General features: G+C 31.8%; 2 protein-coding genes across 4 annotated transcripts in view; both read left to right on the top strand.

Annotated features, from left to right (window-relative positions):
* The window catches only part of LOC139512155 (sodium-dependent glucose transporter 1-like), a 41115-nt gene that overhangs the window by 5994 nt on the left and 17784 nt on the right, over positions 1 to 17337 (top strand). The gene's annotated exons all lie outside the window — the stretch shown is intronic.
* The window catches only part of LOC139512154 (sodium-dependent glucose transporter 1-like), a 31214-nt gene that overhangs the window by 5449 nt on the left and 8428 nt on the right, over positions 1 to 17337 (top strand). For all 3 annotated transcript variants that reach the window (XM_071299553.1, XM_071299552.1, XM_071299555.1), the window contains one exon: positions 11446 to 11731. In XM_071299553.1, the coding sequence (XP_071155654.1) occupies positions 11446 to 11731 (286 nt within the window). The remainder of the gene's footprint in view (positions 1 to 11445; positions 11732 to 17337) is intronic.

Here is a 17337-nt window from a genome sequence, read left to right as displayed (position 1 = left end):
TGTTTTGATACTTTATCAACTGTTTTAATGGCGGTAACAATTTTGTGACTGACAGTATTTAGTTTGATAAATACTTGAGAATGAATAACATTCTTCCATTCCTTTGGCAGTGCCAAGATTAGACCATAGAAATCTAAGAAAGATTTTTTATATTATAATTTCTAATAAATTCATCATTATTGTAAAATTCTCCATTTTGCTTAATGAGATCATTTATGAAAAATACATTATTCTGTATCCAATTTTTATAAAAAGCTGTTTTTCCATCAATCATAATATTTTCATTTAAAAGCAATGGTTGAGACAAGATATCACTTGGGGCTGTGGTCAGAGGCTCACACAATGAGGCCCATGATGAAATTACATTACATCAAAAGGGTTAAATTCTTTTTTAATTTCATTGAGTGCTGATTTTGATAAATGCCACATATTTTCACCACCATTCATTTCAAGGTGATCTGCCAATAGAACCTTCCATGAGGAATAATTTGTGGGGTCTAAAACTTTTTTAACCCAGGATATCTTAAGTGATTTTATAAATGATTCAATATGTGGCATTTTTACACCACCATCCTCGTAATTTGAGATAAGTATATTTCTTTTAATTTTGTCCCCTTTACCATCCCACACAAATCTGTATAGCATAGATTGTATCTGCTTTAATAAATCTGGGGATGGATCTGGTAAAACAGTAAAACATTGAATTAGAATTGGTAGGGCGAGAGTTTTCACAACTACAATTTTCCCATATATAGTAATATTTCTGAATGACCAGTCACTTAAAAGATTTTTTACTTTTTGAATTTTTTCTAAATAATTACCAACACATATATCAGCTTTTGACAAACAATATTGAATGCCTAGGAGTTTGAAATTTCCTGAATGGTTCCATATTATTGTTTTATTTGTGTTTAGCTCCTCACCACAGCCCCTTTTTGCCCCAATCCATATAACTTGGTTTTTTTCAAAATTAGCCTTCAAACCAGAGCATGAGTAAAACAAGTCTATCTTATTTAGAGCACTGTTGAGAGATTCTTCACTATCATCCAGGATCAAAGTCGAATCATCAGCATACTGACTGAGTAAAAATTCAGAATTTTTAATCTTTATACCATTAATGTTGTTGTCATATTTTATTGATGCACTAAGCAGTTCCAAACATAAAATAAAAAGATAGGGAGACAATGGATCCCCTTGTCGTACCCCCTCTCTATTACAAAAAAATCAGATAGATAGCCATTATTTTGAATGCAGCTTTTTGAATTGTAGTAAATCCAAACCTAGAAATTTCAAGGTTTCACATATAAAGTTCCACTCAAGAGAGTCGAAGGCTTTTTCAAAGTCCAACAAGACGAGCAAGCCAGGAATATCTTCGTCATCTACTTTTTTCAAGAGGTCATATATAAGTCTTGTACACTCACCAATATATCTGCCTTTCATAAAGCCAGTTTGAGTTTCACTAATCAGGTGATCAAGGACTTTTTTAATTCTATTTGCAATACATGTTGATACTATTTTATAGTCTACATTAAGTAGTGAAATAGGTCGCCAATTTTTTAGAAAATGTTTTGGTTTACCATCTTTGGGTAGACAGGTGATAACACCTTGTGTTTGTGAAATTGATAATTTACCTTCTTGAAATGCTTCTTTGAAAGAACGCAGTAGGAAAGGATTAATGTCGTGCCAAATTTTTTTACAAAACTCAGTTGTAAAACCATCCAGACCAGGAGATTTTCCATTTTTCATATTTTTTAATGCATTATGAATTTCTGAGCTTTTTAGTTCCCCCTCTAAATTAACATTTTGTTCATCAGAGAGAATTTTGATAAATGGGTTTTCAAGAGAAAAGAAATTAGCTCGGTGTGTTTTATTTATAAGTGTTTTCTTAGATGAATATAGATTCTCATAATATAACTTTTGTTCCGCACGAATTTTTGCTTGATCAGTGATAAATTCACCATTATCTAAAGTTAATTTTTGTATTACTTTGTCAATATAATTTCTTTTCTCTAGATTACAGAAATATTTTGTACTTCTCTCCCCTTCAATTTGCCATTTAGCTTTTGCTCTCATTATTGCCCCTTTTATTCTAGATTCTCTGAGCGACCTTAACTGAAGTTCAATACGTGTAATTTCTTCCCTTTTATCATTGATATTTTCATTATTGTTCAAATTGTTCAATTGACTTTCTAGTTCTTGTTCTTTCCTACTGCGTTCTTTCTTTTTAAAAGATGAATAAGAAATTGTTTTTCCTCGTATCATCAGTTTTAAAGTTTCCCAAAACAGTTGGTCGGAAATGGAAAATTCTATTTCTTCCCTATTTTCAGAATCAACTATTTTATATTGATCAATACAATCAGCAATACAAGTTTTAGTATTAGTAATAAATTCTTTGTCGTATAATAAAGCATTGTTAAATTTCCACGTCCCTTTGCCTTTTTCATTTGTATTTAATTGAATGGACAGAGATATGGGTGAGTGATCAGACCTATATGCAACACCAATATCACACGAGGTTATCAGTGGTTGAAAATCAGATGAGACAAGGAAGTAGTCCAGTCTTGCCTGCTTCTTGTTAGGTCCTCTCCAGGAAAACTTTTTTTTTCTGGGTATAATTTCCTATAAACATCAACCAGATCTATTTCTGACATCATTTCATTAACCTTTTTTTTGAGCTTTAGGATTATTTTTATGCAAATAGTTTAAAGTATCCATATCATAATGTTGTGGTAAATTCCAATCACCCCCCACTATTACTGAAGTATTACCAAAATTTTCAATATCTCTTTGGAGTATTTCATAAAAAACTGGTTTGTCCTCATTTGGGTCCATATACCACTGCTATTGTCATTCTATGATTGAAAATTTTTATATCTAGAATTGCATAGTTCCCGTTTTGATCCACTTTCTGTCCAAAAATTTCAAAAGAAAAAGTGCTTCTAAACAAGATAGCCACGCCTCTACTGCTCGTGGTATGCGACCCAAATATTATTTTATAACCCCATTCTGCCTGCCAATACTTTCAAGTTCTTTTTAACAGTGAGTATCTACCAAGAAGACCATATCATAATTTTCTCTACATTTACTAAATATATCTCTTCTTTTAATTTTATCAGAAGACAGGCCTCTACAATTTATATTAGCATCTTAAGTTGCTATAGAAATATGTTACATATGATGCGAAATTTATCATGACACAAGCTTTTTTAATGAGCATTTGAATACTTCCTTGCATGCAATTACAAGCTGCTAATATTTACCTTACATATATCTGCGTAATTATTTTAATTAGAGTCAAACGTTGAAACCAGCTGTGTTAATTTATGAGATAAGATATCATGTAAACAATGCTATTTATATTCCGAAACGAGATTTGTCAGAACTAAAATCTATAAAAGTAGTATAAAATTATTACTCGCTTTTCATTTAAAGGGGATGTAAAACATTTATCCAAACTATCAAAAGTCTAAAATAAACAGTTTACAGAGCATGGGGTAGATAATATATAGGTTCGTTTCGTATGTATTTTAGTCCAGACGCCATCTAATTAACTATCGATTTGACCTCAGATGAACATATAAGCGATGTAAACATAAATAAAGATGTAAACCTTCATCTATAAATAATGCTTTTATGATAGACATTGAATCACAATTAAAGCTATTAGAAAATAATATAGACTTCAAAGCTGCAACAGATGCTCCAATATCTTGTTCAGAAGTAAATAAGGTAATCAGAGGACTAAAACTTCAAAAGTCTGCTGGACCAGATAGAATTATAAATGAAATAATTAAAACCTCATATCAAGTAATAATTAAGTCAGTTGTTAAAATATTTAATTTAATTCTAAAAACGGGTATATACCCAAAATCAAGGAAGGACTCCTGTATAATAGCACTTCATAAGAAGGGAGACAAATCTGATCCCAATAATTACAGAGGTATATCTTTAATCAGTAATCTTCCTAAAATATTCAATGCTGTACTCAATAATAGACTAATCACAGTTGTGGATAAACAGCTGAATAACTGTCAATTTGGCTTCAGAGAAAACCACAGAACTGCTGATAGTATTTTCATATTAAAATCTTTAATTAACAAATATATACACAAAAATAACAAAAAAACATATGCATGCTTCATTGACTTAAGAAAGGCATTTGACTCTGTATGGAGGACAGCCCTTCTATATAAATTATGCAAAATGGGAGTAGGAAAGTCTTTTTACAGGGTAATAAAACAACAATATTTAAATACAAAATCCTCTTTAAAATATAAAGATCACATTTCTGACTATTTTGGCATTACTAGAGGTGTGAAACAAGGGGACTCATTAAGTACTACTTTGTTCAATGTTTTTATAAATGATATCACTAAAGGTTTGGAAGATGACAACTCTAGTCCATTGGAGCTCATAAACAGTAAACTAGGCTCCCTCCTGTTTGCTGATGATTTGCTTTTACTATCAGAATCTAAGGAGGGTCTCCAAAATAGTCTAAATAAAGTTTCCATGTTTTGTGAAAACTGGCAGCTTTCTCTAAACATAAATAAAACAAAAAGTATGGACTTTTCAACAACAAAGCAAAAGCCTGAAACATCTATACTTGTATATAAAAACAAAAAAAATAGAGAATGTTATGGAATATCCTTACTTGGGTCTGCTGATTAAATCAAATGGTAATCTCAGTCATAGTACAGCTGAATTAACAAAAAAGGCAAAAAAGGTTTTGTTTTCTATTAAAACATATACTAATTCTCTTGGCAGCCTTCCTATCAGAGTGTCAACTTATTTGACATCGACAACTTAGTGAGACCTATATTAACTTATAATTCTGAAATAACATATTTGGACTCATATATAACATATTTCAAAGCTAAAAAAAGAGCTTTGGTTTCTGGAGAAATTGTGGACCCATTTAATTTTATTGACAAGACTCCAATAGAAAACTTGCATCTTGGTTATTGCAAGTTTACCCTTGGGACTAACAAGAGTGCCTCAAATTTTGGTACAAGGAACGAATTGGGAAGACTGCCTATTGAATGTCATATAAAAACCCAAACTATTATGTATTTAGCAAGGCTTTTCACCTCAAATTTGAATCCCTTATTACATGAATCTTTTCAATTAACTAAACTTTGGATTCTAGTGGCTCATATTCATGGTTCACTTTTGCAAAAGATATTCTTTCTGAATCTAACATTGATATAGATAGACTAAAAACCTGTAATTATTTAAAACAATTAATAAATATTAAAAGCTATATTAAACCCCAAATAAACTCATATTACAACAACCTGTTGATGGATAAGTTGAAATCTATTGATGATGAAAGTAAATTAAATTTTTATAAAGGACTTGAGCCAAATCTATTCATGAAACCTTACCTCTCTAACCCAAACTTTGAATTTAGAAAATTAATTACAAAACTTAGAATCAGTGACCATTCATTATTAATTGAAAAAGGAAGGCATTTTAAAATTCCTCGCGAAGAGAGACTTTGCAAAAAATGCAAAGTACTAGATGATGAGAAACATTTCTTAATAAATTGTTCTCATAATTCAAATATTAGATTAACATATTTTAATTGCATTAACAGAGAAAGTAATTCATTTGCTAATCTCACTGACAATGACAAAGTTATATATATACTTAACCCATCAACACCAAGACAAGTGAATAAACTAGGATCCTTTATAAAAAAGTCAATGGAACTGAGGACAAATTCTTAGAATGCTTGAACCTTACAGAAATAGAAAATATTAATTCTGAAATTGATGGCACGACAGTAGTGACGCAAGAAACAGTAGATACGATAATAGGTAAAATAGGCAAAGTGTTAATAAATTCAGCAAGAAACACTTTTGGGTTTAAAGTCAGTGCAGGAAAGAAGTCAGAACATAGAAAAAATAAACCATGGTTTGACCATGACTGCAAAGCCGCTAGGTCAGAATTCCGTAAGATGAAACGAAATAAAAATAAGTCACCGTTCCACAGAGCACTTGTGTTAGATGCCGAGAAGAGATATAAAAATACAATGAACAAAGCACATAAGAAATACAGAAGCGATTTCCGAAAGAAAATGGATGATCTAAAGCAAAATGATGGTAAGGAATTTTGGCGACTTCTTAATGGAAACAAAAGTACAGCTCAGCCCAAGATTGATTTCGACAAATTAGTCTCATATTTCAAAGAGTTAAACAGTGATCTGAGAGATGATACAGAAAATCAACAAATTGAAAGTAATATTTCCCATGAAGAAATAAACGATGAGTTAAATAGCAGAATTACAAAACATGAAATTCTTAAAGCGCTGAAAAATCTGAAAAATAACAAAGCATGCGCCGAAGACAAACTGATTAATGAATATTTAAAAACATCAGCTCATGTTCTTATCGACATATATGTGAAAGTTTTCAACCTAGTTTTCGACTCCGGAAAAATCCCAAAACAATGGGTCCAAGGAATGATAAATCTGTCTACAAGAACAAAGGTGACAAACGCAACCCCAAAAATTACAGACCAATAACTATTGTGAGCTGTTTCGGAAAAGTCTTTACAGCGGTATTAAATGAACGCCTTAAAAAATTCTCAGAACAAACATCTCTTCTTAAAGGAAATCAAAATGGTTTCCGAGAAAAATACTCAACAATTGATTGCGCGTTTCTTCTGAACTCTCTAATTGAAGTTTTACAACACTCAAAAAAGAAACTATTTTGCGCATTTGTAGACTTCGGCGAAAAGGCCTTCGATACGGTTAATCGTAATTTCTTATGGTTTAAAATGTTGAACAGCAATATAAAGGGGAAAATGTTTAATACTATTTTCAGCATGTACCAGAATATTAAATCCAGCTTGAGCTATAATGGTCAAATTTGTGAACCGTTCGCTTGTGAAATCGGTGTCAGACAAGGAGATAATCTGTCACCGTTTTTATTTTCTTTATACTTGAATGACCTAGAAGACTATCTCATCTCAGAAAATGTTTTAGGCATGAACACAATTAGTAAAGATATAGAAGAAAAACTTGGAACTTTAATGAAATTATTCATAATTCTCTACGCAGATGACACTGTAATCCTGGCAGAATCACCTGACCAACTGCAACATGCACTTAACAAATTTAAAAAGTATTGCGAAACCTGGAAGATGCGAGTAAATATTGATAAAACTAAGATCTTAATTTTTTCAAAAGGAAGAACAACAAACCCTCAACTTTTCCGATTCAACAATCATCTTATTGAAACTGTAAAACACTTTAACTACTTAGGAATTATCTTCAGCAAACCAGGCAGCTTTAAACAATGCAAACAAAATCTAAAGGACAAAGCAATAAGTGCAATGTACGAAATTTTAAGGAAGGGAAGAATTCACAATTTATCAATTAAATGCCACGTAGACTTATTTGACATACTGGTAAAACCTATTCTGCTTTATGGATGCGAAATATGGGGTTACGAAAACATAGATATACTAGAAAGAGTTCAAACTAAATTTTTTAAGCTACTTTTACATCTTAAGCCATCTACTCAAAACGACTTCATTTACGGAGAATTGGGTCGGTATCCCCTAGAAATAGATATCAAAACTAGAATTATATCTTATTGAACAAAGTTGATTACCGGTAAAGAAAGTAAGCTCGCTGCTGTCATGTTTAGATACCTTTTAAAGTTATCACAAGAAACAACATTTCGATCGCGATCATTAGACAAGATGAAAAGTACTCTAGACAATTGTGGATTCTCTTACTTATGGTCATTCCAAAACATATCACCTAACATTAAATCTACAATTAAACAAAGACTAGAAGATCAGTTTAAACAGTCATGGACAGGAAAGGCAGGGGCGGATCCAGCCATTTTAAAAAGGGGGGGTTCCCAACGCAGAGTAAAGGGGGGGTTCCAGCTATATGCTCCCATTCAAATGCATTGATCGGCCAAACAAAAGGGGGGTGGTGGAACCCCCGGAACCCCCCCTCTGGATCCGCGCCTGAAAGGTAAACGATTCGCCGAAAGCCCTGAATTATCGCCTGTACAAGACATCACACAATTTCGAACACTACCTTAATGCACTTGATGATAAAGATATAATAACAATGTCGCGGTTTAGGACAATGAACCATAAACTGCCGATTGAAAATGGCAGATGGCAAAACATTCCCCGAGAACAGAGAAAGTGTCCGGTATGCAGAGTTGCGATAGGTGATGAATACCACTATGTAATGGAATGCAGCAGTCTCCTGACAGATAGAACACTACATATTGACAATAAATACCTAACGAACTGTAATGTTATAAAATTTAATACTATTATGAACCAAAAACAGAAATCGAAACTCCGAAAATTGTGCCAATTTATTAGAATTATAAATGACAAACTGGATTCTCTCTGATAATAACCTGTCGGCTATACTGATCATACCGTTGTAAAAAAACTCATATTTAATGCTTCCTCAACAAATGTACTTATATGTAATGTAATGTAAACTAATGTGTTTTTCTGTATACCTTTGTCCAACTTAGGTGATACCAGAATAAATGATATATATTGACAGGGGACCCTTTAATATTTACCTGAATTTGTGTATATATATTGAGTTACTTAGTTATTGTCTTTATTTGTTTTTGTTGTTGTTATATGTCACAAACTGTATAGTTTATATGGCAATAAAACTTTGAATTAAATTGAATTGAATTGTTGTGAATAGATTAAACCGACACATGCAATTGGATTTTATAGGTATGTTTTATTTTATTTTATAGATTAGAAATAGATGTTTCTCATTGTTTTTAACCGTATAAGAATGATTTTATGTGCATCGAATTAGTAATCAAATGATTTACCGTAGTTTCACTTTCATTGTTGACATTCTTTTCTTTAAATAACCAGTACACGTACAATGCATGCGTTGCCAATCTCTAGCTAGGGGTTAAATTGAAGTTCACATGAATACGGATTTAAAGAGGTCGACTCATTCACTTGCAAGTGAATGACTAATTATCAATGTTTCTTAGCGTAATTTGACAAAATTGAACCTTTTTTTGGCTGCAAAAAGCGAATTGTTATTTCACTGTTTCATTTTCATTATTGATTGAACAGAAAAAAATCAAACTTTAGATTTTTTAAATATCTCGTAGCTAGTGCCCCTTTAATTACGATCGATAACCTTAAAATTAATCATGCATGCAATTTTAGCAGACTTAACAGGATCAGCGATAAGATATCAAACGTCTATTTATAGACACCGAGTGATGATAGATGCAGACAGAGATAAGAAAATTTAATTTCTATTATATAGTTTTGGTCAACGAACAGATAAATTTATCTTACTATATATGTTCTTGTTGTAATTAAGGCTCTTCAAAATGTTCGTCAAAATAAAAATAAATAATTATTACTTCTTGAAGACGATCAGATGATGAATTTTCGGTTTCATATTAAGTATACGAAAATGTAAAACAGTGTAAGGAGATTTTGAGCCATCTCACTGATCAGTAGGCTACACAGTGCCCCCAAATGACCAGCATAAAACTATCCAGCAAGAGAGAAAAAGGATATGTCAATATAAGAAACTAACAAGGCAACTTCAGTTCAATTTCAATATTTAGATTATTCTAATGAATTTGTCAAATGTCAGAGGGGATATCTTTTTAAATGTGGTAGGAATACCAGTGAGACAACTCTCCGTGAAATGTTATATACAGTGTAGTCAAAATTAGCAGTTATATGTTATAATGTAGCCTTCATAACAAAGGCTTGGGTCACATTGGACAGCATCCTACTAAGGGCACCAAAAACACTGTTATAAAACAATGAAAACAGAAAAAACAAATATAATTTAACTTTAAACCTGAAACAAATGCAAATATGAACTGCACAAAAAAAAAACAACTATTAAACAACATGCTTCTGACTTGGGAAATGTGCTTATGAATACATCTGGTTTAAAAGAATTAATTTACATACATACCATTAGGTTTAAGCTGTTTTGTCTAGGCTATAATTAATGCATTGGTTTTAAGGTGAAGAGGATATAGTGCAATTCAATTTTTACAATTAAACTTGCAGGCCTTTTTCATGATCCACAATTTGAAATATAAGAAAACATCTAAATAAAAAGGGACATTCGGAAAATATCTTCAAAGCGAGTTTAAGTTTTCAATAAGTTTTTGTTTTTAACAAAAGAGATTTGCCATATAAAACTTTTAAGAGCATAAAGCACACAACTTAAAATTGCCAATGCTTACAACCTTAAGCATCACAAAAACCTTGTAGATCACTAGTGAAGATAACGATAATGATCAATATGAAGCCATTGTTCAAATAACCATGAACATATATCAAATTTCAATAAAAACAGCTATTTTATAGTTTCACGTATTGCACAAATAATCATTAATTGATTAAATTTCTTCACATTTGTATTTGAACTTTAGCCTAAAAACTAACTCTTATAAAAAAAAAACCACCTTAGAATGGAACATACAGTGGGTTACTTAGCATGTTGACTTTCGGGAGAGAGGAGGGGAAAAAAGTTCCTTGGACAATTCAAACGGGAAAACCAACGGTCTAATCTATATAAAAAAAAACGAGAAACGAGAAACTGTTATAAACCACATCGACAAACAACAACTACTGAACATCAGGTTCCTGACTCAGGACAGGTGCAAACAAATGTAGCGGGTTTAAACGTTTAAATAGGTACCAACCTTCACCTTTACCCGAAACAATAGTGTAACATCACAACATAGAAAGACACACTATAAAATATCAATTGAAATGGCTTAATTCAATAAAAAAAAAACATATAAACAAAAGGGATTATACACTGAACGAATATGTTTGATCTATGACAAAATATAAATACAAAATTAATAAAATAAGGGGTGAAAATAAACATGCAAATATAAAACTGAAAAATCTCAAAAGGTAACCCATGAAGGTTTATTTTTTCTTTGCAAATTTCGATTGTATACATCAAAGTTTGTTTTTTTTAATTTGCAGGAAAAAATATGAGAAATCTGTTCTGTATTTAAGTTCTTATATCTATTTGTTTTCCATACATTGACATGCCATGAAATACACTCCATTGAATCAATCAATCGTTAGATCAAGATCAACACTTTGTTTATCCATAGAGAAAATGTTATTAATGCAGCTAAAAATATTGATTCCTCTTTATACAAAGCTGTTCTTAGGCTGGTTTGGATTTTATCTTATAGTATGTTCACTACTCTAAGATCTTTAATATTAAATATCAAATATTCGAACAGATACATAAAATGGTAGTCTACCTTGTAATTCTGTATTAAAATTGATTCTCTAGATTAGCAGACTTTGCTAGGGGTTAATTCAAGGATTAACTATTAAGCTAGAGGTAACACATGAAGAAAAAAACAAATATAAACATCGAAAATAACACAACAAAAACTTAATTGTATCTTGCAGGGTGTCAATGTTGGTCAGTTTGGACCTACAATCCTCGACTTGAAGAACATAACAAGATGTAGTCTTGGCCAAGCTTCATTTCTGTTCAATGCCAATACCTTGGGTTACTTGTCTTCTTCAGTTATCGTTGGATTTACCTTTGAAAGATTTAACAAACTTCTTCAAATGTGTGTTGCTGCCGCTTTACTTTCCGTGGTGGTAGCCGTTATTCCATGGTGTTCGGTATATGAAGTTATGGTTACCATTCATTTTCTCAAAGGCTTTTTCATGGGAATAGAAGATGCAGGTAAGAAGTATTAAAATATAATAAAAGAATAACATTATATATATAGTTGGATCAATGTCCAAAAAACGAGTAGACGATGCATTAGATGCATTTAAATTACAATTTATTTGTCTGACTGACTATTAGCTGATGAATGACAAAGTAATAAACATGTAGACAAATAAATCTTGTATCTTGAGTCGTGTACAGCTGACCCGACAAACACTGACAACAGATATTGTGGATAAGGCAATCGTAAATAAAGGTTAGATATACTTTATAACAAAAGTTGTTTTCAGATTCAGTTATCGTCAAACAATTGCAAATCTTCCACTTTTTTCTTCAATAAGAACAAGAGAGTTTTAGCTAGCTATAAAACCAGGATCAGGTGTATCACCACTAATTCAGACCCATAAGTGTTACTTTCTAAATATGTAGAATATTTATGTATTTTTGGTATCAAATGAAAGCTGAATGAATGCAGGTGATCATTTTAGAACACTTTTTATACGACCGCAAAATTTGAAAAAAATTTCGTCGTATATTGCTATCACGTTGGCGTCGTCGTCTGCGTCGTCGTCGTCGTCGTCGTCGTCGTCCGAATACTTTTAGTTTTCGCACTCTAACTTTAGTAAAAGTGAATGGAAATTTATGAAATTTTAACACAAGGTTTATGACCACAAAAGGAAGGTTGGTATTGATTTTGGGAGTTTTGGTCCCAACATTTTAGGAATTAGGGGCCAAAAAGGGCCCAAATAAGCATTTTCTTGGTTTTCGCTCTATAACTTTAGTTTAAGTTAATAGAAATCTATGAAATTTTGACACAAGGTTTATGACCACAAAAGAACGGTTGGGATTGATTTTGGGAGTTTTGGTTTCAACAGTTAAGGAATTAAGGGGCCAAAAAAGGGCCCAAATAAGCATTATTCTTGGTTTTCGCACAATAACTTTAGTTTAAGTAAATAGAAATCAATGAAATTTAAACACAATGTTAATGGCTACAAAAGGAAGGTTGGTATTGATTTTGGGAGTTTTGGTCTCAACAGAATAAGGGGCCCAAAGGGTCCAAAATTAAACTTTGTTTGATTTCATCAAAATTGAATATTTGGGGTTCTTTGATATGCCGAATCTAACTGTCATGACTGTGTATGTAGATTCTTAACTTTTGGTCCCGTTTTCAAATTGGTCTACATTAAGGTCCAAAGGGTCCAAAATTAAACTTAGTTTGATTTTGACAAAAAATGAATCAGTTAGGTTCTTTGATATGCTGAATCTAAAAATGTACTTAGATTCTTGATTATTGGCCCAGTTTTCAAGTTGGTCCAAATCGGGGTCCAAAATTAAACTTTGTTTGATTTCATCAAAAATTGAATAAATGGGGTTCTTTAATATACCAAATCTAACTGTGTATGTAGATTCTTCATTTTTGGTCCTGTTTTCAAATTGGTCTACACTAAAGTCCGAAGGGTCCAAAATTAAACTTAGTCTGATTTTAACAAAAATTGAAATCTTGAGGTTCTTTGATATGCTGAATCAAAAAATGTACTTAGATTTTTTATTATGGGCCCAGTTTTCAAGTTGGTCCAAATCAGGATATAAAATTATTATATTAAGTATTGTGCAATAGCAAGTCTTTTCAATTGCACAGTATTGCGCAATGGCAAGAAATATCTAATTGCACAATATTGTGAAATAGCAATTTTTTTTTTAATTAGAGTTATCTTTCTTTGTCCAGAATAGTAAGCAAGAAATATCTAATTGCAAAATATTGTGCAATAGCAAGATTTTTTTTTAATTGGAGTTATCTTTCTTTGTCCAGAATCAACTTAAATCTTTGTTATATACAATATACAATGTATATTCACTTTTTACTACCAACTGATAAATTAAAATAATCTTTACCATTCAGTGATAACAAGCAGTTTTTTTACATCTTAATATTTTATGATGTATTTAAATGAGTAGTTATTGATGCAAACTCCATTAGAAATTTTTATTGAGATTAGTTTTGGAATAAGGGAAAGGGGGATGTGATTAAAAAAATTGGGTTCAATTTTTCTCATTTGAAATTTCATAAATAAAAAAGAAAATTTCTTCAAACATTTTTTTGAGAGGATTAATATTCAACAGCATAGTGAATTGCTCTAAGAGAAAACAAAAATTTTAAGTTCATTAGAACACATTCATTCTGTGTCAGAAACCTATGCTGTGTCAACTATTTAATCACAATCCAAATTTAGAGCTGAATCCAGCTTGAATGTTGTGTCCATACTTGCCCCAACCGTTCAGGGTTCAACCTCTGCGGTCGTATAAAGCTACGCCCTGCGGAGCATCTGGTTGACTTTTATTTTGGATATTTAAAAAAACTGCACCAAATTTTAAAAAGAGGGAACATTTTGCCTGTTTGTCAGATCTGAAGTATCTGTTTTGGTACATCCGAAGTTCCGGGAACCAGTTCTTTCTTATATGCCATTAAAGGTATGTTAATTTTTTTTCAGTACAAGACACCATAAAGTAAAGCTTTGACATGCAATGAATGTCATTTTATTTAATCTTAAAATGAAAGAGCTGTGCCTGCTTGAAATTAAGGAATTTAACATAAAAAGCAATGGGGCCATGAATTTGTGGTGTACTTCCATCAATTCACAATTTTCTACATAAGAAAATGCCTGTACTAAGTCAGGAATGTGATAGTTGTCACCCATTAGTTTGATATGTTTGAGCTTTTGATTTATCCGTTAGATTCAGGTTTTTCCGTTTTGAATTTTCCTCGTAGTTCGGTATTTTTTTTTTTTTTTTTTTTATATTGCTGCTAAGAGATGTCTTTGAACAATTTTCAATAAGTCTTTTCCAGAAAAGTCTCAGGGATAATTATTCATTGATTGTTGGTGTCTTTCACGTCCAGTAGCAAATATTTCAGGCATTTTCAGATTGCGAAAAAGAAACATCAAATGCAATAGGGAAGTCCTGTTATAGGGGCCATCCTAGATGAAGGTCGGGGAATTTTTGACTGCCATTGGAACATGAGTGTATATTTGAAAGTGGCAAGCATTTTGCCTTACAAAAGACCTATTACGGACCCCGCATATAGTTCTGGCAAACAAGGGTTTTTAACGTGGAAAAGCGTGGCGCTATCTCTACACGACTTATGATACATTGATACAGTATAAGAGTGGTAAATTATACTCGGTTTTAGTTTGTAACCAAGATACTTTTGCCTCAATCGATTTATGACGTTTGAACAGCGGTATACTACTGTTTGCTGCATTATATTATTTTTTATATAATTCAATATAAACTATAACAGCTTCTATGAAATCTGTTATTTACGGCATACACATTTACAGATCGTATAATTTTTCAGTCTATATGGCTTCCAATTGCCAAACCAACGGGAAGATATCTACGTTTTCAGATCCAAACCAGTATAAACCGGTCCATGAGGTAGTAAATACCTATATTAAGTTATGAGGCAAAACACTGTACATTTCCCAGATGCGATCAGTCCATTACAAGGAATGCAATTTCGCAGTTCTAAGCTTCTTGTATCTCAGTCGATAGCTATAGGCCACACTAAGTATACGTGCTTGCAGAATTACTCGATAAATTGAAACTAAAGCGTAATGATTTATAGACAAATAAGAAGTTTGCTAATGTTTTATTAGTAATCAACTGCAGGGAAGAACCTTAGTTCCATTGTTGTATTTACAGCAAGGGGCTTTGTTAACAACTATTAGTGAAGTAAAATATCTGAAGTTGAAAATAAACTAAACTATACACTACCACTATGTAAAAATGTTATTTAAGAATTGAATGCTCTTTTTTGTAAATTTATTGGGGTGTAAAAGCGTTGACCGAAGTACATTTTGTATGAAGCGCGGAAGCGCTTCATACTTAAAATGTGCGCACGGTCAACGCTTTTACAACCCTATAAAGTTACAAAAAAAAGCATTCAATACTTATAATTACATGTTTACCTATAGGATCGTGAAAACACGCCTTTTATCAAGTTTTTATTTTATTTACCTGTGCGCTTTATTGTGGGACCTCGTGTCATCACGAATGAGAAGTTTTATTGAGTGATACAACTGCTTAAGGAGGGGGGGGGGGGGGGGGGGGGCAAGGGGTTTAACTGTTATGCTGTTATGGGGCAATTTAATTCTTTGTTATCTGTTATTTTGAAAATATATTTGCTGTTAGCTGTTATTGTCTTATTCTTTGTTAGCTGTTATTGGGCTTTTAGTTTTTTTGTTATCTGTTATTGTGATAATGTATTTGCTGTTAACTGTTATTGAAAATTGGAATGTAAGCATTTTTTTTTGACAGTCAATATTCGGTATAAATTGAAGATCATTGGACATTGGGGTCTACCACTACTAATATGTTTGTCCCGTATTCAGAGAAGGATTCCATTACCATATACCCATCTCAGAAGTGTCAGGTCCAGGACAATTCAAGTATATCTTATGATTATCCTTTGTAATAAATTCCATTTTTTTTATGAATGTGTATTTAGAATTATCTTAATTTTTTGTATGAGACTAATGTTCCTTGTTTCCCGTACGAACATATATGAAATTAAAACAATTCTTAATATGACAAATAGGAAAACATATGGCCAGGAATATCTGACAAGGATCTCAATTAAGGACTAGGTCCTAACAACCACTTAACCTTTTATATAACATGGTACTTAGACTTAGCTCTGTGATTCTTTTCAAAGCAGAACTAAATGCATTGTACAATGAAAGTTCCAACCATGTACTTGGGTCCGAAGCTGCACATAACTCATTACAAACAAAGATTTATTTCGTTTCAAGCCATTGTTTCCCTACTAAACTATTATTCTACTTACAAGTACACTTGGTACAATCAAAAACCTCAGCTGATAAAAAATTGTTCAAATAAGGCCTATGAAAATAGTGGAATAAATTGCTTTTGGAGTGCCAAATTCGTTCGAAGTACTTGATAAATTGCATGCTTATAATTGGTGCTTTTGATTTTTCTACCCTATATACCACTTTGCCTCATAGTCTTATTAAGAAAAATTCACACACCTCATTAAATGGTCATTTAGAAAAAGTCAGAATATTCAAACTCTTTTAGGTCATTTTTTTTTATTAGCAACAAAGGGAGCTTCAATCAATACATATAAACAATACACCAACGTTTCACGAGAACTGCTGAAAGCATTTTTGAGTTATTTTTGAAAACTAGAAATACCAACTTTTTCTAATGAATAAAATCCTTTAACTCAATAACATAAAATCTAAAATTAATAAAAATCGAAAGGGAGTTTACAACAATAGATATAAACATTTCAGGAAAGTTTCATGAGAACTGCTGAAAACATTCTTTGTGTTAATGTCTGAAAAATTTATAAGAATTGAAAGTGACCTCATGTTAATAGATATAAACAATTCACCAAAATTCCTTGCTTTGTGAAAGCATTTTTGAGATATTATCAGAAAACTGAAAAAAGCACAAATTTTATTGAATAAAAACCCCATTACCCAAAAACTTAAAATCTAAAATTTATAAAAAAAACCAACCAAAAAAGGAGCTCACGTCAATAGATATAAACAATTTCCCAAAGTTTAATGCAAATTGGTCAAAGAGTTTTTGAG

The sequence above is a fragment of the Mytilus edulis genome, chromosome 2 (genome assembly GCF_963676685.1).
Source record: "Mytilus edulis chromosome 2, xbMytEdul2.2, whole genome shotgun sequence".
NCBI classification, from domain to species: domain Eukaryota; kingdom Metazoa; phylum Mollusca; class Bivalvia; order Mytilida; family Mytilidae; genus Mytilus; species Mytilus edulis.
This window is presented reverse-complemented; position numbering and strand designations above follow the sequence as displayed.